At 36.5% G+C, this 20,444-nt stretch overlaps 1 protein-coding gene across 3 annotated transcripts; it reads right to left on the bottom strand.

Moving 5' to 3' along the window:
- Positions 1 to 840: 840 nt before the first annotated feature.
- LOC114381326 (PHD finger protein EHD3-like) lies at positions 841 to 19,698 on the bottom strand. Of its 3 annotated transcripts, none has more exons than XM_028340546.1 (7): positions 19,520 to 19,696; positions 18,244 to 19,191; positions 13,255 to 13,440; positions 12,824 to 13,156; positions 3,424 to 3,513; positions 3,198 to 3,242; positions 841 to 2,120 (listed from the first exon to the last, which is right to left on the bottom strand). In XM_028340546.1, exons 2-7 carry the CDS (start codon positions 19,072 to 19,074, stop codon positions 1,194 to 1,196), a joined length of 2,412 nt encoding a protein of 803 aa, XP_028196347.1. In that variant the 5' UTR covers positions 19,075 to 19,191; positions 19,520 to 19,696; the 3' UTR covers positions 841 to 1,193. The 3 variants fall into 3 exon arrangements, with proteins under 3 accessions (XP_028196347.1, XP_028196348.1, XP_028196349.1); XM_028340547.1 differs by lacking the exon at positions 841 to 2,120 and adding an exon at positions 2,128 to 2,278 and having other exon boundaries at positions 19,520 to 19,698; XM_028340548.1 differs by lacking the exon at positions 841 to 2,120 and adding an exon at positions 2,302 to 3,051 and having other exon boundaries at positions 19,520 to 19,698.
- Positions 19,699 to 20,444: the final 746 nt, after the last annotated feature.

Genomic DNA, 20,444 nt, shown 5'->3' with positions numbered 1-20,444 from the left:
ATTTATATTTATATAGAATTATTCAGAGTGGAAGAAACTATCCAGGGGAAGATGGTTAAATTTTTATAACAATTTCTAGATTTCTAGATGGGGTCGTCGATCTGACCAGAAAAATCGATTAAGAACAAAGAAAACTAGACAAAAATTGACTCAACAAATTAGTGAAAAATTTAATGATTTAACAGATTCAATGATTCGTACTGTTTTAAAATAGTTCTTTTGATTTTGTCAAATTTTGAGTAGAAATTTATGCCCAAGTCTCCATTTTTCCCCGATAACACTATTTTTCCCTGGTCGGATTTTTTACAAAAGGGTAGTTTTTATTCAAAATTACGGGAGGGTAAATTTTTTGGAAAAAAATACATAAATGAGTAAGTCGTATTTTGACCCATGACTTTACTAAAGAAGTTTGTGGTTTAAAACACCATTTTCATTTTTTTAATTTAATTGAAGTCGTTTTAAATAAATTAATTGTCAAATAAAAAAATGGAATAAAAGATTAAGACATAAGGCAGAAGTGATTCCACTCATGACTTTAGGAAAACAAAGTTAAAAGTAAAATATATAAAAATTAAAAATAATTAAAAAGTTCGTGAGAACGTATTCATAAACTTAACCGTGAAACTTATGGAAACTTGGAAATCAGCCGAAAAAAAGCTTACAGAAAGGTCAATTTATTTTTGTAAACTAAATTGAGAATGGAAGAAACTCTTTCAAACACCCGCAGAGTCATTCACTGAACGGATTAAAAAAAATCAAGTGCAGAATGCTGTTGAAGGCTTGTGCAAAATTGGTACTGAAACATTGAAATCTAAACGGATAAAAAACCATCCCTTTTGATTATCCAAAAATTGGACATCGATATTATTCTAATTTGAAGAAATATTTGCTCAAATAATCATGACAATCCAAAATATTATACTCTGCAGGGAGCAAAGCAGCCAATTAAATTTCATATCAACCACATATATTGCATCAGTATCTGGCCTGCAAAATATCCCATACTTCTCTTATCACAGTTTCTATTGATGCTTTTAGCTCTTTGGCCTCTAATCCTTTCTCTCCAACGGCATGTATCCAAAAGTCAGCAAAATCTACCACAGTTTTACAACCTAATAAAATCAGTTATCTAAAGACTAAAACAAATGCAGGAAATAGAAAACATTAGGTATTAGCAGTTAGCACATACGCCATCATGTTAATGTTTTCTTTGAGTCAATCAGCATTGCATTCATGTCCTCTTCAGAATTCAGAGTATTTGCAGCATTTATAAGCATGTCCATCATTCCACCAACTTTGTCTGATTCCCGTCCTCGCTTTTTGTTCCATTTCTTGTCAATATCTTCATTTGGCTTTGAATCATTCTGACCAACTTTGCCTTTTTTACTCTCATATGCCTTTCTTGCCTGGCGTATTGCCTGTATCCCTGCCTCGCATTTTATGCAGAACCATTTCCCTTTCGGAATAGAATTTTGTGGAGGTTTCATACAGTAGATGTGGTATGCATGATCACAGCCATCACAGAGTACAATCTTATCATCATCTTTGTCAGTGAGGCAAACTTGGCATATACAAGAAGGGCAATACCAACAGTTACCATATGACTTTAGCTGCTTACTTGACAAACACCTTACATGGTAGTATTTACTAGGGCAAAAAGAGTGACCACAGATTTTTACTTTTTCACCATCCACCGCCATTTTACAAATTTTGCAGTTTGATGAGTTTCTCCCATCTGTGGAAACTTGAATCCCATCATAAGTACAATTTGAATACTCTTCCAATTCATTTAGTGTTTCCTCATTTGTAGGGAAGTTTTCCTCACCAACAAAGTCATCCAGGGTCTTCAGGACATTCAACTGTTCACACACCACACAATTCTTGTGTCGACATCCAATTCCATTAGCAGTACAATTGGCACAGAACCAGCTTTTGCGGGGTATTTCCTTCACGGCAGGCTCAATACAGGACAGATGATACATCTCCTCACATGAATCACAAACCAAACAGTCTATCCCATCTGCTTTGTCTCCACAATGCCAACAGTTGCCAACTTTGAATGCAACACATTCTACTGTCTGCTCTGGTTTCATGTGAGAGATGGATTCCTGGTTACAGAGCTGTTTGACATGACCATAAAAACAACTCAGTTTAACAAATCTCAAGCAAAATTTCCATTTGAATGAAGTGCACTTGCTACTGATTGAGCAACATAAAAGACGGGGCTTTTGCAGTTTAAACAATCATGTCCACAATTGATTGTTAAGGCTTGGAAAACCTAGAAAGATACATAGTTCTTAAAAATCAAACAAGTTCCCTGCCTGCTTATTACAGCGAATTTTTAGATGCCAGATGAAAAATTAACTACACTTCTTGTATCGTTATTTCTCAATCAGAGGAAAGTAATGTTTTAAAGGTAGGGGGAAATCTCAATACATAGGGATTAATCTTTTCATTCTTGCACATCAAATTATGAAGATAAAATTATATGTAACAAGTATTTCACCTAAGAAATTGCCAAGACAAATAGGGTGGGGTTATTACCACGGGATTGATAAGGGATAAACTCTGGCCATACAACCACAACTCATTCTTCATTCATTTAGTTGTCATGTAACTGACAGCTTCGATCACTGTCAAATTAGTTAGAAGGCACAAAGGGAAAAAGGGTTGCAACTTTGGTTTCTTTATTCTTAATGACTAAAAGGATACCAACAACCAAGTGGGGGAGAGAGAGCAAGCCGAAGTTGAAGAAAAGCAGCCCCAGCAAAATTTGGACCTTGCATTATGTCCCCATAGAGATTTGCTGTCACTTGAGCTAAAAGACTCAGCAGGGTTTGCTTCTTAATTTTATTTCATGTTTTTTTAACAAAACTGAAACATAGTTATTCTTTTCTTTTTTTCAAAAATACCAGGGCATATATGCATGTATTCTATTTTATACTGTAACTTACAATACAAAAACTGCAACTTATGATATTACGATAAAAAATAATAGTCTCTTGAACATGTTGCATAGAATAATGGCAGAGGTATGAGAGGATTAGGAATCTGCAAAAAAAACTATCCAATTATCAAAGCCTTCTTAACTCTGATACCAAAGCAAAATTTATCTAAATATCAAATTCATTAAACTTGATCCAGATATATGCATTATCAGCACATGAAATATCAAAACAAAAATTTAATACTCTTACCACTTGTTTTTCATCTTCAAAGGAACTCTGCGCTGAAATTCCCACCTGACAATAAGGAAAAGATATGGTCAACAAAAGACAAGAAAAAACATAATGCATAGCTAAAAAAGAATAAAATTCAGAAGCAAAGAAAAAAGTATGGAACTTTTCTTTTTTTTTCTTTTTCATTCTGGGAGGGCCTATGGAACTTAGTGCTGTAGCAAATAATTACAAGAGTTTTCTTTACCTGCTCACAGAAGGAAGCTTTTGACATGTTGGAGAGGCTCCTGGCCATAGCAACAATCTGATTTCCAGTATTTTGAAGCTTTCGCCAAACCTAGAAATATCAACAACACCGTGTCATGTAAAATAAGAAATTAATTCTCCTGTCACCTGCTCAGAGGCTATAAATTAACGAGCACTCTAAACAAATGCCCTCAAACAACACTGAAGATTATGGATGATTCTGATTAGGCAAATAATATAAGATGGTTATGATGCAATCAAGTTGATAGGGATTATCATAACTTACTCGGTTTAGGAAATATTGTAGCACATCAAAATTTTAGGACCTATTTTTTTTAATAAATTAGCTAGGTTTGTCTCCTCTCATTAATTAGGCTCCGGATGATCTTATTATATCTGATTTTGGTGTAGCAAATCTGGGCCAAGAAATCATGGGTGAATCTTCTCACCACCTGTATTGTATTGTATAATTGTATACACTGTATCACTATACTAGAGTAAGTGCCTGTGGCTGCACCCATCCACAGGAAAAGAAAAAATGTTCTTCAAATAAAAAATAAATTAATAAAATATTGTGTGAAATTAACATTAATGCCATTAGGATTACAACTGAGAAGTGAATTCATTCATTTAATTCTTTATGGTATCGAAGTGCTCTTAAATACAAAAGAAACCCTAAATTCCTGCCATGGCTTTCGACACCAGCAGCCTCTCCAACATCACCTCTCCATGGTATCATACAACCCCTTATGGTATCAAAGTGCTGTCAGATACTACTAAAGAACCCCTCTATGCCTGCCATCACTTCCGACACCAGCAGCCACTCCAACATCACCTCTCCAATATGGGCATTGTCTCTTGATCTAATATGAAATCTGAATGTTTTGGACATCCTCATCACTGGGCAAAGACTCTGGCAAAAATTATCTCCAGTGGTGTCCATCTGTTCCCGTTTCATCAGTGGTAAAGGCAAAGGTGGTTACCTTACCAGCACTGCTGATCCTCCTTCCAAGTCTGATCCAAATCCAACGAGGAACTTGGGAATAGGTTGATCAACATCATGAAATTGAAAATAGGTCAAAACTCTAGGTTCTATTCATCTGCAAAGGAAATCTAGGGCAGCATCAAGGAAACCCACTCAACCAGGTGAATACTCCTAAATTTTTCAAGATAAAAGCATCCTTCACATCCTCCAGCAACGTGAAACCTCTTTAACTGAATATTATAATGTCCTTACTCAGCACTGGCATCAACTTGATACATTTTGAAACTGACAGTTGGAACTGCCAAGATGATAAATAAATATACAATAAAATCATGGAGGAGAAGATCTTCAATTTTGTTATAGGCCTCAATAATGAGTCAATGACCTTGATGAAGTACAAGGAAGAATTCATGGAACACACATCCCTCCATGAAACTTTTGCAGAGATTAGAAGAGAATAAAGCAGAAGAGAAGTCATGATGGGATAATGGGAAATCAAGGGCCTCTTTCTGCTGCCGAAGATTCTGCTCTTGCTGTTCATGTAAACCAGAATCAGGGAAGTGATGGTAGACCACGGAAAGGGAGACCATCATGTGACCTTTTCCAGAGTCTAGGACAAATTAAGGAATGTGGATACAAGTCGGAAAATTCACAGCAAACTGCTGACTGGAAACCCAACAAGTCACAGTCTCACCGAGATAGTTGTGGCTGAGTGATTGACTCCATTGCCACGGATTATATGACTGGTTATGCATTTTTTTCAACTATATTTTCCCTTATCCAGGGAAATATAAAGTGCATATTACAGATGGGTCAGACCCACTGTTTCCTGCTCTGACTCTCAAAGGTTCTGAAGATTTAACACTTGAATCTGTCCTCTTTGTTCCAAATTTGTAATGCAGCTTGTTATCTATTAGAAAATTCACAATGACCATAAATTCAAACTTGAACAGCTCACTTGCTTCTGTCCCAATGGCATGTAGTAGGGTGTCTGCTTCTGTCAAAACCCTTGATGATGTTATGTTATGGCATTTTAGATTGATGATCATGTATCCTGCAAAGCTGTTTCCATCCTTGTTTGTCCATAAAAATCTAAATTTATTCGTGAATTCTGTCAACTAGCTAAACACACAAAAAACTTGCTACCTATACATACTTATCAACCTTCTTGTCCCTTTTCAAGGTTTGGAGGCCATCCTGTATTACAGATGTGAAGCGCTAGGTGGTTCATCACATTAGTAGATGATCAAACAAGTGTTACTTCGGTGTATCCTATAAAAGGAAAATCCAGAGCTAGATCTATGTTTCAAAAATTTCACTCAACAATAACTAAGCTTTTTCTATTGTGAATCATGTCAATAGACAAACTATTGATATCTAAATCCTTCTTAATGGTTTTGCATATGTTAGAGTTATTCTAAAGAGGATAGTTGGGAATTTTCTTTATGTAATTACAGTAATTAGAATATTTGTAATTACATAAAGACAATCCCTAACTATCCTCTTCACATTAATATTAACAACAGCAAGTTTAAGAAATATTGAGTCACAAAATGTTCCTAATTTACAATCAACTAATGATCTTGATATTTCCATTTCCCATAGAAAAGCACATGGTCACACACCCAACATTGTATATCTTAGTGCTATGACAACCTGTTACATATCATGCCTTTAATTGAACTTAGAGGGGGAGAATTTAGAGAAAAAAGGTGAACTTAGAGAAGGTAAAGCTTTGTTATTAAGAGAAAGAGAACGTAGTTCTTAGGTTCTGCATCATCCATGTATATATAGTCTCTTAATAGACTAAGTGGGGACTATTTCCTTGGCTACTATTATTGAGTGCAACTTCTCATCAAACCCACGGTCCATGCAAACCAAACCAAACCACTGTTGTTAAACACCATACAAAGACCTCCACCACTGAAGCACAGCTTGATGCCAAGTCTCACCATCTCCAACAAGCTCATCTTGCAAGTGAGGGGCTTCATTGCTACTCCATGTCCCTCGTGTATTCTCCTCAAGAAGAAGCTGAGCAAGGAGCACTTGAAGGCAATTCATGACATGATGGAGATAGAGAAGAAGTTCATGTGTGACATGCTTTTGTGCACTCTAGTGGGAATGAATGGGGACCTCCACCACAACCATAAAAGGGACTTATGAAAATTTCAAAATTATTTCCAAAAATGACTTTCAGGTGTTCTATAAAATTTCTGAAATTTTGAGCTTGTTTTCTAAAATTGAAAATGAAAATATCTAAGCAACTAAAGCAAGGTTTTCCAAAAATGGAAATTTTGAGCTTGTTTTCCCAAAATGACTTTCAGGTGTGACATGCTTTTTGTTTTCTAAAATTTCTTTATCATTTTCTATTTTTTAAAAATAAAAACAGAAAACGGTATAAGTTGTTGAGAGAGAGAGAGAGAGGATATTTACTGAAAACTGTGTTTTTGAATGACAACACAGAGCAAGGTTTATATTGGCTTACTAAAATAAAAAGATATTAAATACACATAAATTAGAGGAGATTTTGTTTCCTCTAAATTGGATTACTTGCCTTCAAATACGATATACGACAAATACAAGATATTTGATTCTGCTTCTTATATCCGTGTTTTTAAATGACAACACAGAGCAAGGTTTATATTGGCTTACTACAATAAATAGATATTAAATACACATAAATTAGAGGAGATTTTGTTTCCTCTAAATTGGATTACTTGCCTTCAAATACGATATACGACAAATACAAGATATTTGATTCTGGTTTTCAACATAAGTAAACAGCCCCTTAGTTTTCTATTCTTAAAACAGATTATGAGAAGCAGTATTTTATAACAATCAAGCAAAAAATAAATGTTCAAACAATTATTTTTATGATTGTTTTTGAAAACAAAAAAGTTGTTCAAGAAAATAGAAATCAAACAGGCCCTCCATTTCACAGAGAAAATATATCCTTGGTTTACTGAAGAAAACTAGAATACTCAGGTTCAAACCAACAAATATGCAAGTAGATCCAATCTTAAAAATCAAGTTTAAAGGAATGAGACACTTCAATTGACATAGATATCAAAGACACTGGGAATATGTTTTTTGTAATAGTTCAAATACAAATCCTGTTACAGAGAGGATGAACAGGGAGAAACAATGAACCATAAATAAAAATTACTACAAAAAAGGAAAGTAAAAAATTCCTAGCTTAATCACAGCATCCTATAGAGCTGATTTCCTAATTTGTAGAATATTCACACTCTAACCTATAAAATAGAATATTTACAGAAATAAAACAAAATCAAAACATTTATTGATGGATGCTAGCAGTCCCCTGCCCCACCCCTCAAAAAAACATGCTTTCTTGGAGATATCCTCCATGGGCAGCTTGTCAATTATTGTTGGAAAGCTGCCTTAATTGTGGATACCCCAAGCCAGCCTTAGTTTCGGCCTCTTTGGGGGCTGCCTTAATTACAACATCAAGGGTGGTGGTTTAGTACGACATCAACTAAAGATATGGCTTAAATAGAGCTTATAAAGCTTGGACAGTCCTCACCTTACAAGCTGGTTTTGAAGGATTGAGTTAGACCCTAAGCCGGTTTGTTGTCTGTATACAGTCTTATTGATGGAGTCATGAAATTTCAGCTCCTAGTGTAACTTATCAATCTATAATATTTAACTTGTTCCATCCATTTATATTCAACTCCTAGCCACCACACTTTTTATTTCGCTTTTCCAAGTAACTAGATTTCCTCCAACAAAAATGCAGTATCCAATTTCTCCCTGGAGTTGCCTTTAGGCACCTTGCTCAGGATGCTATGCACAAATCAATTGTGACATTCGCTATATTCTGCCTCTATGTTACTCCTAACCACCACACTGATTTTCACTCCTCTAAGTAAACTAGATTTGCTCCAATCAAAGTGCAGTATCCAAAAGTGGACCCTCTATGATGTCCACCTTCATCTTGGGCATAAATGTTACACGCACATGCTATGATGGTTTTCTCAACAAAGCTGGCATCTTCCGTTCTTTGAACGGCTTGTTTGTAGCACCCTGCAAACTTTTAAGATGTTACTCAATCTATGTTGTTGAGATTTTTGTGGGATCATTTGCCTCTTGTAAATTACCACAATTCTCATTATGATTATCTTCGATCCTTAACCAAAAACTATGTCTTTTGGTCAAGGCCCAAAATTGCATTTTTCAAACACAAGGTCATGTTTAAATGAAAAGTGTATCCTCCTTAATGATGAATCTTGCTCTAAATTTTTTGAGCATTTTACCGTTCTCCTTCCCCCGACATAAAATTTTTCCATGCCAACTTGGATGGAAATGGTGGAACTTGAGACTCAAACATTGACCCAACCCATAAAACCCATAAAACATGGCAAGATTAATGGACTGCTCACTACTTATACCCTTAAAAAAGCCATAAAACATGGCAAGATTAGTTTATGGCGATTTAAACAAGGGAAATTGATATGCAACTGGCAACATATAAAATTGAAAATTTCTGATCTTTGGGTACTTTGTGAATTTGAAAAACTGGAAGATTTTTAAAATGGGTTGTGGAGAGGTTGATAATTTTGCATAAAATTTAAAAGAGAAATAAATTGATTAGGATCCATTCGGAAAAATCAAATGAAAGGAATTGAAAAGAGTGTAAGTGAACAAAATGAATGAAATTTGAGGTTTGAGTTGTGAAATTATCTTGCTACTTGATTCACTATATATACAATTTTTAACAGTAAAACTTTATAGCATTCACAATTTTATCGTAGAAGTGAAAAGGTAGAATTTTTTTAATGATCACCATTTTTAACATTTAGATCTTAATGTTCCCAATTTTATTGACTTATACCCATTCCAACAAAAGAAATAACTTCCATGCAGAATTCCAACTACTCCAATTACTCACCATTTCAATCTCCTAGCTACTCACCTCTAACCTTTCATCTCTCAAAAGTCAAAACTGCAAAAGCCTTCCCTCTTTAGATCTACCTTTGATCTGTCTTGTATTTTTTTCTCTCCCCCACCACAAAAGTTGTCCCTTCAATCTGTGATGTCAAACATGTATAGGACAGTGCCATTGAACTCTTCTCTTTCAGGATGTCACCAGATCATGTTGGCGTGTCCTTCGCACAGGTGCTGCAGGCACAAGTGGTGAGCACCTAGTAGGCACCTATGTAATGGTGGCAGCAGGAGAGGATTCTCTAAGCTATGTTGTGGCAGCATGAAGGAGCTGTAGGCATGAGGGGATCAATTGGATTTGGCAGCATGAAAAATGTTACATGTCAAGAGTACCATATGCATCAGCAGTCGGGAGTTTGATGTATGCTATGGTGTGTACCAGACCTGACATAGCACATGCAGTGGGAGTTGTCAGTAGGTTCCTATCAAATCCAACAAAGGAGCATTGGGAAGGCGTAAAGTGGATACTCAGATATCTGAAGGATACTTCAGGGATGTGTTTGTGCTTCAGAAAAAGCAATCTCACTTTACAGGGATTTTCAGATGCAGACTTGGGAGGAAATTTTGATGCCAAGAAAAGCACCACAGGCTACATTTTTACTTTGGGAGGTACAGCTGTGAGTTGGAAGTCTAAACTTCAACCTAGAGTTGCTCTCTCAACCACGGAAGCCGAGCACATAGCTATCTCAGAAGCAGCTTGGCTAAAGAATTTTCTCATTGAATTAGGGAAAGAACAAGATAATGCTTCAATGTTCAGTGACAGTCAAAGTGCTATAAGTCCTGCTAAGAATCCAATCTTCCATTCTAGATGCAAGCATATTCAATTAAGATATCATTTTATCAGGGAGTTGATAAATGATGGAGACTTATCTTTGCTGAAGATCTTAGGATCAAAGAATCCAGCAGATATGTTGACTAAAGTTGTTACAACTGACAAGCTGAGGCTTTGCATTGCCTCAATTAGCCTTCGAGGATAATTAAAGACGAAGGCGCTACACTAGGTAAAGAGTCGATGAACTCATTGCTTACAAGGAGCTGATAGAGTTTGGAACTTAGACCCCAAGTGGGAGAATTGTTAGAGTTTTGTGGTCTTAGTTCCTTTGTCCCACATCGCATGGTTTGTAAAACTTGTGTCTCATTAGTGTTATATATAGAGACACCTTGTAAGCTTTAAAACATGCAAGTAATAAAAAGTTCTCTTAGTGTAGCCGTGGATGTAGGTACATACATTATGTGCTGACGTTAAAACTTTGTGTCTTCTCTCTTTTCTCCTTATTCCTTTCTCTTCTGCTTATTGTTCTATACTAACAGTTTTACCCCTTGGTTCTAGAATGGGATAGCAAGGGAGGGTTTGTTTTCATTGCCACTGGCATTCTACCCTTCAAAGCATATATTTTGGTGGGCTCATTGCCACACGGCTGCTGTACATCAAACAACAGACTAATGCACAAAAGATAGGAAAAGGAAAAAGGAGTGTGCTAGACATCAACATGTGGCTGATCATGTTGGTATTGATCCTCGTTGGGATTGCACTTGAAGGATTTGGATATGGCTGAATAAAGATAGGAAAAGGAAAAAGGAGTGTGCTAGACATCAACATGTGGCTGATCATGTTGGTATTGATCCTCGTTGGGATTGCACTTGAAGGATTTGGATATGGCTGAATGTGCTAGCCTTGGTACTCACCGCACATTGAGCTTTTTTATCTTTTTGGGTACTTAAATTTGTTGCTGTCACAATACACCTTAACTGTTGGGGCTATGTTGTATAATTTCAAAAGGTTTTTTGCGGAGGATGCAGTTCCTTGTGTAACTTGCAACTAAAACAACTCTATTGATGATATTCAGAATGAAATAGTTCATTATTTTAAAAAAGGAGTTATGCAACTCCCATTAGTGTTTCTCTAACATACCCTAGATCTCACATATGATTAACATGAAGAGGCAAAAAGCCATCAATGGTAGCATGCAATAGTGCTGAAACTGAAGTCCAAACAATGGCACATGGCATGTGTGAGGGAATGTGACAAAAAAGGTTAATGAGTTTAAGATCAAAGGCAAAGGACCAAAAAAGTTATTTTGTAACAATCAAGCAAACAATAAGCACTGCAAAGAATTCAATTTTTTACAACAAACAAAGCATGTGGAGATTGATAGATAGACACTTCATTGTGAAGAAGATTGAAGAAGGAGTCCCAACACTAACTATACTCTTTCAAACCTTCAAATTGCTGTCGCAAAGGCTTTACCAAGTATCAATTTTGAAAACTTAAGTTCCAAGCTGGGATTGATCAACATCTAGTCCTAACTTGAGAGGACATGAAGATTATGGATGCTTATCATTAGGCAATGAAGACTATGGACAGTTCTGAATTCTGATAAGGACATCAGGTTAATAGGAATTATTATAATTGATTCCTGAATCAGATAATAATTTTAGGATCCTAAGTTTTTCCCTTATTTAGCTAGGCTTGTCTCCTCCATTAATTATCTCAATATATTCCGATTATATCAAATTCAAGTGCACTCTATATATGGGCCAAGAAATCATGAATGAATCTTCTCATCACTTCTCACTTTTATATATCATATCATTCAATTAAAATAGAGAACAACAGTGAAAATTTTCTTTAGATACTAACCCTTGAAGCAAGACATGAGAACTTAACCCGGTCAACTTAATAGTTTATGTGAATACCGAGCACCATTTTAGTTTGAAAAAAATTAATAAATAAACATAAGATAACTAGTCACCAAGTAGCTCCGAAGATCAATGATAAACAACAAAGACAAAAACAACCCAGAACTATATGAATCCAATAGAAAAACTCCCAAATTCAGGTCAACCCACTGGAATTTTAGGGATCAAGCAATATAAAAAAATATTTAGTAATCCTCAAGTTTTCAAATTTTTAATATATTACCATTTCCTCAAGCAACTGACTCAATACTTCTTAAATTGATCTGCAATCGTTGTTTTTTCTCAATTGGGGGGAAATTAACTTTCTCAATTTTACACTAATTCCGTTAATAGGGAGATCTTTAAAAAGTGCAAACAGTCAAGGAACTCTTTCTCTGCGTTAAATAGGGGGTTTGCTTTAACAATGGATTATTTAAATTGATATATGATTTGTTTTCACTGTGCTTTATGATTAAAAAATAAACCTGTTTAGTTCCCAATGAAAGGATCTCTTTGAGGAAGATAATAGTTAATTGGATGCAAAAGATATTCATGATTGTTGATTGAGTCTTCGTGAATTACTAGTTACTACATCTAAAGAACAAGATTTTCACCAAAAAAAAAAAAAAGAGCAAGCCAGAACAAGCACACCATCATCATGACACTAAGGTAAACAACATTCAGTTATTTAAATTTTTCAAATTTTCTCAAGTAAAATCAAAAATCATATAGCCATGTAAAAATTGTCAGTAGAGAGGCTATTATTATAAATTACCTGTTGAAAATCTGATAAGAAAAGTGTAGGGGATTGTTCATAAGCTTGCCCTTTCATCCTTGAGTTTATCAAACTAAAGTCAAATACAGTTTCAGGTTTCATTCCTCGGAAATTTTCAAGTAGCACTTTACATAATGAACTGAACTTCTCAGAGGCTAAGATATCACGGAACACACGCTGACACCTGCCAGTTGCACCATGGCCATTTGACTCACTAGAAAATCCATTGTTCACAACATTTTCATGTCCATTAGCTTCACTCTGTAATCTATAAAACAAACTTTCTAATTGCGGAGAGCACTCCTGACCATCCTTGACAATATTAAGAGTTTCCTGAAGAAAAATAAGAGGAAAGTAAAACAGAAGGAACAAAAGTGAATTAGGGCAAGTAATGTACGCAGAATATGTGTAGTTCTAACTGCAGAACCAACCGTCATTGTAGTGGCACAACTAATTTTAGGATGGCTCATGAGTGCTTCCCTTATACACCACTCCATGCCACCATTATCATTGCCTAATGAATGATATAATTGCTTTAGTACAACATTCCCCCAATGGTCATGTGAATGATCTTTTGAAGTGTTGCCTACAGCTAAATCAAATGGTTTCTTCACTGCCTGCAATCATGAGAAAATTTCAAATACAGCTTTGCAGAAAGAGCCAAGAAAGAGTATTTAGTGTGCTTGAAGTCATGTATGGGCCAAGACCAGAATCATCACATTACAGCCAAATTTTCTCTCTTCCCACACATCAAATACAAATACTACTATAATAGTTACTAGTAAGCAAAGTAATGAGTGGACAAAATTGAACCCCACCGGCTGGACTAATTACATGCAGTAAAAGATTATTATAATGTAAGATAGCAATAGGGAAAAAAATTATCCATCATTCTTCCCACACCCCCACCACCCGAAAAAAATAGTCAATTCTACTCAATATAAATTACAATTTCTGCTAAAAATAAGCAATCAGTATTTTTCTCAACCCATTCCTCAAATTAAATATCTTATATCTTAAAACATACAATCAGTATCATTTTCTCCTTAACCTTGAATGTTGTATTACCATTATTAATATAAACATACAATACAGCACAAAGGTTGCAACTCAGCTTCATTTATGTACATAATTAATCTTCATTCAACAATGTACATGCAGGAGGATTTGATCTTAGCATAATAGCAATGCCAAACATTAACTTTGCAAATTAGTTCTTTCTTTTCATCGAAATGTAAATTACGATCCACGACCAAAATACATCCTTCCCTAGTGTCTGAACTCTGATACACTGCTTAAAGTTGCAACTCCATTTTGGACATAATAAAACTTTAACTTAAAAGGCATAGCTGCTCTTAAGCACAGTATCTACAAAACGTGAAGAAAAACAATATCCAGATTCTTTTCGTGTGTGGATGTTGTCCTCATCATTTTTTACCATAAATTCAGTAATTTAACCAGCAATAACCTACCCAAGAGTCCTACAAACAGATGAAGCTCATGGTGGGGTTAGTTACGGCATCTTACAAACATTTAGTCCATTTACTGAACTAAGATTGTATGTGTGTTTGTGTCTGAGTAACTCCATATCTTTGAAGCATTTACAAATTAAGACTTAAGAGCACTACAACATAAATATTAGCAGTATTCAGTATTTCTTCTAAAGTTCTACTTTAACATTAGCATTCTGCTTTATGTTTCTTATGTATCCCTCAACTTAATAAATCTTCTACAAATACTCACTACCATAGATTAAGAAGCCACTGTAAGAAACCAAACACCAAAAACCTGATATCTTAGGTTAGAACAAATGCCTTAGGATGCAACTAAAGAAACAACCACTACTAAATTCATTCAAATATAGCCAGTGTAAAATCAGCTATAAAAACCAAGGAAGGATAATATCACTCCACAGTCAATACTTTCAACTGTATGACTAAAATCAATGGTTATCTTTGTGGCCTAATACCTCACAGCATGTCCTTCAAAGAGACTTCTCGGATCACTGCCCACTCATCTTGAAGACAAAAATGGTGGACTGGGGCCCTAAGCCTTTTCGGGTTGTGGATTGGTGGTTGAATCAAAAAGGCTACCACTCTATGGTTAAGGAGGCTTGGACTGCAGATCAGCAGGGTGGTTGGGGTGGAATTGCACTTAAAAACAAGCTGAGGAACTTGAGAAACTCCATAAAACAGTGGAGTAAAGAGAAGGGGGACATTAAAGCTAATAAGATTCGGCAGTTGAAGCAGAAGCTATCTGATTTGGAGACTCTTGCTTCCCATAGAACTCTATCTGAAAGTGAAGTTCAGAACAAGAGAGCCTTGCAACAAGAGCTGTGGGATACTGCAAATGCCTATGAATCCTTGATGAGACAGAAGTCTAGGGCCAAATGGATCAAGGAAGGGGATCATAATTCAGCTTATTTTCACAAGCTGATTAATTTCAGAAGATGTTCAAATGCTGTTCCTGGAATTTTCATTGATGGTGCATGGATTCAGCAGCCTCATCTTGTCAAGAATGCAGTGCTTACCTTCTTCCATGAAAGATTCACTGAACAGAATTTTCGCAGACCTACCCTGGATGGGGTCAATTTTCCTATGATTCATCATAATCAAAGAGAGGGGCTGACTGCCCCTTTCTCTGATTCAGAAATCAGAGATGCTATTTGGAGTTGTGCTGGTGATAAATGTCCGGGGCCAGATGGTTTTAATTTTAGATTTATCAAGGAGTTTTGGGGGCTGCTCAAACCTGATTTTCGAAGATTTGTGGATGAATTCCATGCTCATGGAAGCTTTCCTAGAGGCAGCAATGCCTCTTTTGTGGCTCTTATTCCTAAGATATCTCAACCCCAGACTCTAAATGATTACAGGCCCATCTCTCTCATTGGCTGCATGTATAAAGTAATAGCAAAACTCTTGGCAAATAGGTTGAGGATTCTGCTGGATGAGTTAATTGATGAAAGGCAGACAGCCTTCATAAAAAATAGGCACATTCTCCATGGAATTCTGATTCTCAATGAAGTGGTGGATGAAGCTATTCACAGAAAGAAGCCTGCTATGATTTTCAAAGTGGACTTCGAAAAAGCTTATGATTCAGTATCATGGTCTTTCTTGGACTATATGATGGCAAGGCTAGGATTCTGTCCTAAATGGAGGAAGTGGATTTCTGCTTGCCTTCAATCAGCCACCATCTCAATTTTAGTAAATGGGAGCCCTACAAAGGAACTAGTCCCATCTAGAGGACTGAGACAAGGAGACCCTTTGGCTCCTATGCTATTTAATATAGTGGCTGAGGGCCTTACTGGCATGATGAGAGAGGCTTTGAATAAAAACCTCTATAGAAGTTTCTTGGTTGGGAAGCAAAATGTGCCTATAAATATATTGCAATATGCTGATGACACAGTTTTTGTTGGAGAGGCTTCTTGGGATAATATTATTGTGTTGAAGTCCATGCTTAGGGGCTTTGAAATGGTTTCAGGTTTGAGGATTAACTATGCAAAAAGCCAGTTTGGGGTTGTCGGTTTTCAGACCAATTGGGCTCATGATGCAGCCCAATTTCTGAATTGTAGGCAGCTGGACATTCCTTTCCACTACTTGGGAATGCCTATTGCTGTAAAAGCTTCCAGCAGGACGGTTTGGGAGCCTTTGATTAACAAGTTTAAAGCTAAGCTCTCCAAGTGGAATCAGAAGTACTTATCTATGGGTGGCAAGGTCACCTTGATAAAATCTGTCCTCAATGCGCTTCCTATTTATCTTTTATCTTTTTTCAAGATTCCTCAAAGAATAGTAGATAAACTGGTGTCTCTTCAAAGAACATTCATGTGGGGGGGAAATCAACACCATAATAGAATTTCTAGGGTCAAATGGGCTGACATATGCACTCCAAAAATTGATGGGGGATTGGGAATCAAAGACCTGTCCAAATTTAATGCAGCCTTGAGAGGAAGATGGATCTGGGACCTAGCCTCCAATCATAAGCAGCTGTGGGCCAGAATTCTAACTTCTAAATATGGAGGATTGTCAGATTTGCAGAATGGTAGGGATAAAGGATGGCACTCCCAATGGTGGAAGGACCTTAGAAACCTTTATCATCATCCTGAATTTCAAATTATTCACCAGAATATGATCTGGAAGGTTGGTTGTGGGGATAAGGTAAGATTCTGGCAAGACTCATGGCTGGGACAGGGATGCAGCCTTCAGCAGAAGTACAATCAATTATTTTTTATTAGCATACAGCAAAACCTTCCCATCTCTAAAATGGGAAAGTTCTATCAGAATACATGGAATTGGAATCTTAAATGGAGAAGGAACCTCTTTGATCATGAGAATGAGCAAGCAATAGCTTTCATGAATGATATATCTGCTATTTCTATTCATCAGCAGCTGCAGGACTCAATGTTGTGGAAAGCAGACCCTACTGGGATCTACTCTACTAAGTCAGCATATAGCCTCTTGCTACCTACCAACAGACCTGGTCAGCACAGTAGGAACTTCAAGATTCTATGGAAGCTTAAAATTCCCCCAAGGGCTGAGTTGTTCTCATGGAGGTTGTTTAGAGATAGGCTCCCTACCAGGGCTAGTTTGCTTAGGAGAAATGTGGCTTTACAGGATACTATGTGTCCTCTTTGTGGAAATCACCAGGAGGAGGCTGGGCACCTTTTCTTTCATTGCAGAATGACTATAGGGTTGTGGTGGGAATCCATGAACTGGACCCGGACTTTGGGAGTTTTCTCAGATGACCCTGCTGCACATTTTATCCAATTCTGTGATGGGTTTGGGGCACAGAGGAATCACAATAGGCGTTGTGTATGGTGGATTGCTTTAACTAATACTATTTGGCAGCATAGGAATTCCCTGCTGTTTAAGGGCACCCCATTTCAACCTCACAAAGTGATGGATGATGCTTTATTTCATGCGTGGTCTTGGCTTAAAGCTACGGAGAAGGGCTTTAATATTCCTTTTAACCAGTGGTCTACCAATCTTCTGGAGTCCTTCGGTTAATTTGTATTATATCCTTAATAGTGGGGTTTTTTGTTGGGATTGCTTTTGGAAGGTGGCACCTTGAGTGCATTGTATCTGTTTCATTCAGTACCTCTGGTACTGTATGTTTTCTATATTAATAATACTATAATTTTGCCTTCCAAGAAAAAAAGATATAAATAATTGCAATTCCAACCCAAACAGGAATGCCCATTAATATCAGCACTCTTGTAAATTATTCCATAACTACAAGTTAGAGGCACATGTGCATCTTGCAAGCTGATTGACCTCTTTTCTACATAAACATAAAAATCTAGCAGCTTGCACCTCCAAGAATTCCACAAGAAGACATACATAACACATGAAATCTCTTATACAGAGTGACAAGTAGCAATACAGAACCATCACAGGCACACATGTCGTAAAAGCAGTAGAGAAAACCTGTTCTGACAGTTGACTTGCAGCTGCCATATGTTTTCTGCTGTTCTCCTGGACTTCAAATTCTGAACTCAACTTTACATGCTTGCGCCTCTTATATGTTTGAAAACATTCAACTGAACCAGAGTTCCCTTCATTTGCATTTGCCACTACATTATCCACAGTTCCATTCTGCAAGCAGTGATCCTCTTGACCTTCAGTAACACCAATCTCATCTGCAATTACCACCTCATTATTTACAGCTCCATTCTTAGAGCCCTGAACTTCTCCACTGTAAACAACACAATTCCCATCAACAAATGGCACCTCATTACTTACAGCTTCATTCTTTGATCCCCAAACTTCTCCATGTTCAGCAAAACCATTCCCATCAGCAATTGCCACCCCGATAACATCATTCTTTGAGCCTGAAACCTCTCCATCTTCAGCAGCACCATTCCCATCAGCAATTGCCACTCCACTATTTATAACTTCATTCTTCAAGGCCCAAACTTTGCCTTCAGCAACACCATTTCCACCCTCAATTGCCATCCCATTATTTACAGTTACATTCTTCAAGCCCCGAACTTCTTCACCTTCTACAACACCATCTCCTCCTACAACTGCCACCCCATTATCTACAGCTTCCTTCTTCAGACCCCAAACTTCTTCAGCTTCAATTGCCACCCCATTATTTACAGCTCCATCTTTCAAGCCCCGATCTCCTTCGCCCTCCGCAACACCATTTCCACCTAAAATTCTCCCCCCATTATCTCCATCTTGAGAACCCAACCTCCAATCCAACCCAACCCCTTCACCGTTATCACCGTTGCTACTTCCCTCCTCAGCTTCCATCTAAACAGAACCCCAATTTCCAAACCCTCAACGGCAAGAAAGAAATTAGGGTTTCACAGCAAAACAGATCCAAAATTCCCCAAGATTCGTCTCTCACCAACTTCAACCACAACAACACTGAAAAGCAAAACAGAAACACCAAAGTTACCAGCACACTTCAACTCAAAACACACACACATACACACACGCAAACTCACTCCAATCATCACCATCAAGATGCATGCAGTGTAAGCAGAAAAAAATTAAAAAAATAAAACACAACAGAAACCAACAAAAACAAAAAAAAAAAAAAACAACAAGATCCTTTCGTTCCACAAAATTCAGCAAATAAACAAAACCGAAAAAAAAAACTAAGCACTCCAAAAGCTTTTTTTTTATTTATTTACCACATGACAAGTGAGTTACTGGGAAACGAAAGGGAAATAGAGGGAGAAGAAGAGCTTACGGTAACTGAGATTTGAGAAAGTGGCTTTTAAGAAACGCGAATTGGAAGAAACGAGAGAGAGTGCGGTGAAATTATTGTCGGGAAGTTGAAGCAGCAGCAGCAGCAGCAGCAGCAGCAGCAGAAGCGGAAGAAGAAGTTGGTTTTCTTATCCTTCTTTGTTTTTTTGAAATGCAACCGTTTTGCTTTCTTTCGCCGTCATTTCTTTTCTTCTTTTTTTCTTTCTTATTAATTGATATTTTTTTAAATTATAATTTTTTCTTCTTAATTTATTAAATGCATGATTTTGATTTTTTTAATTTTTAATTATAATATTTGTTTCTCTAGTTTTATAAATTAATAAGTTTAATTTCTAATAAATTATTAACTAATAATTATGATTATAAAATTATTAATCATTAAAGATTAATAAAAGATTATTAACTCTAACATGATGGTATTGTTGGTGGAGTCCCATGCGCAGTAAAAATGAAAGATGTGTTTGTGGAGAAAAGGAGAAGCATAATATTGTGGATGCTTAGGATTAATAATTTTTTTTATTAAAGTTTGTAATAATTAATGGTTCTAGTTAATTTATAATTAAATTAATTATTCTATTAATCAGAATTATTTTTTAATAATTTATCACGGAACCAAAATCATAGGGGTGTCAAACCGGGTCAGGCCCAATGGACAGGCCCGGCCTGTTCTTCAAAATAATTGGGTTGGGCTGAAATTTGATACCCGTAAACCATTTAGGCCCGCCCCGTTTAGCCTGCAAGCCCAGTGGCCCAGCCCGCGGGCTAGTACTTTTTTTAAAAAAAACAATATTAATTTTTAAAGAATTACTAAAATTCATATATGTTTTTAAATAATTACTAAAATTCTTCTAGTGTTAAGCCGTCATCCTCAAGTCGGGACTTTGGTCTCTTTGATGTAAGTTCTAAAA

This window comes from Glycine soja, chromosome 13, assembly GCF_004193775.1.
Source record: "Glycine soja cultivar W05 chromosome 13, ASM419377v2, whole genome shotgun sequence".
Taxonomy (NCBI): domain Eukaryota; kingdom Viridiplantae; phylum Streptophyta; class Magnoliopsida; order Fabales; family Fabaceae; genus Glycine; species Glycine soja.
Note: the sequence above shows the minus strand (reverse complement) of the source record. Positions and strands in the feature narration are given on the sequence as shown.

What these genes read in the sequence shown, in the direction of transcription:
- LOC114381326 (XM_028340546.1), bottom strand. Translation starts at nt 19,074, where the DNA reads ATGGAAGCTGAGGAGGGAAGTAGCAACGGTGATAACGGTGAAGGGGTT. An exon ending in CAAGTCAACTGTCAGAACAG is followed by an intron (nt 13,441 to 18,243) that starts GTTTTCTCTACT and finishes TCATGATTGCAG; the next exon opens with GCAGTGAAGAAACCATTTGA. An exon ending in TCTTATCAGATTTTCAACAG is followed by an intron (nt 3,514 to 12,823) that starts GTAATTTATAAT and finishes TGATATTTCTAG; the next exon opens with GTTTGGCGAAAGCTTCAAAA.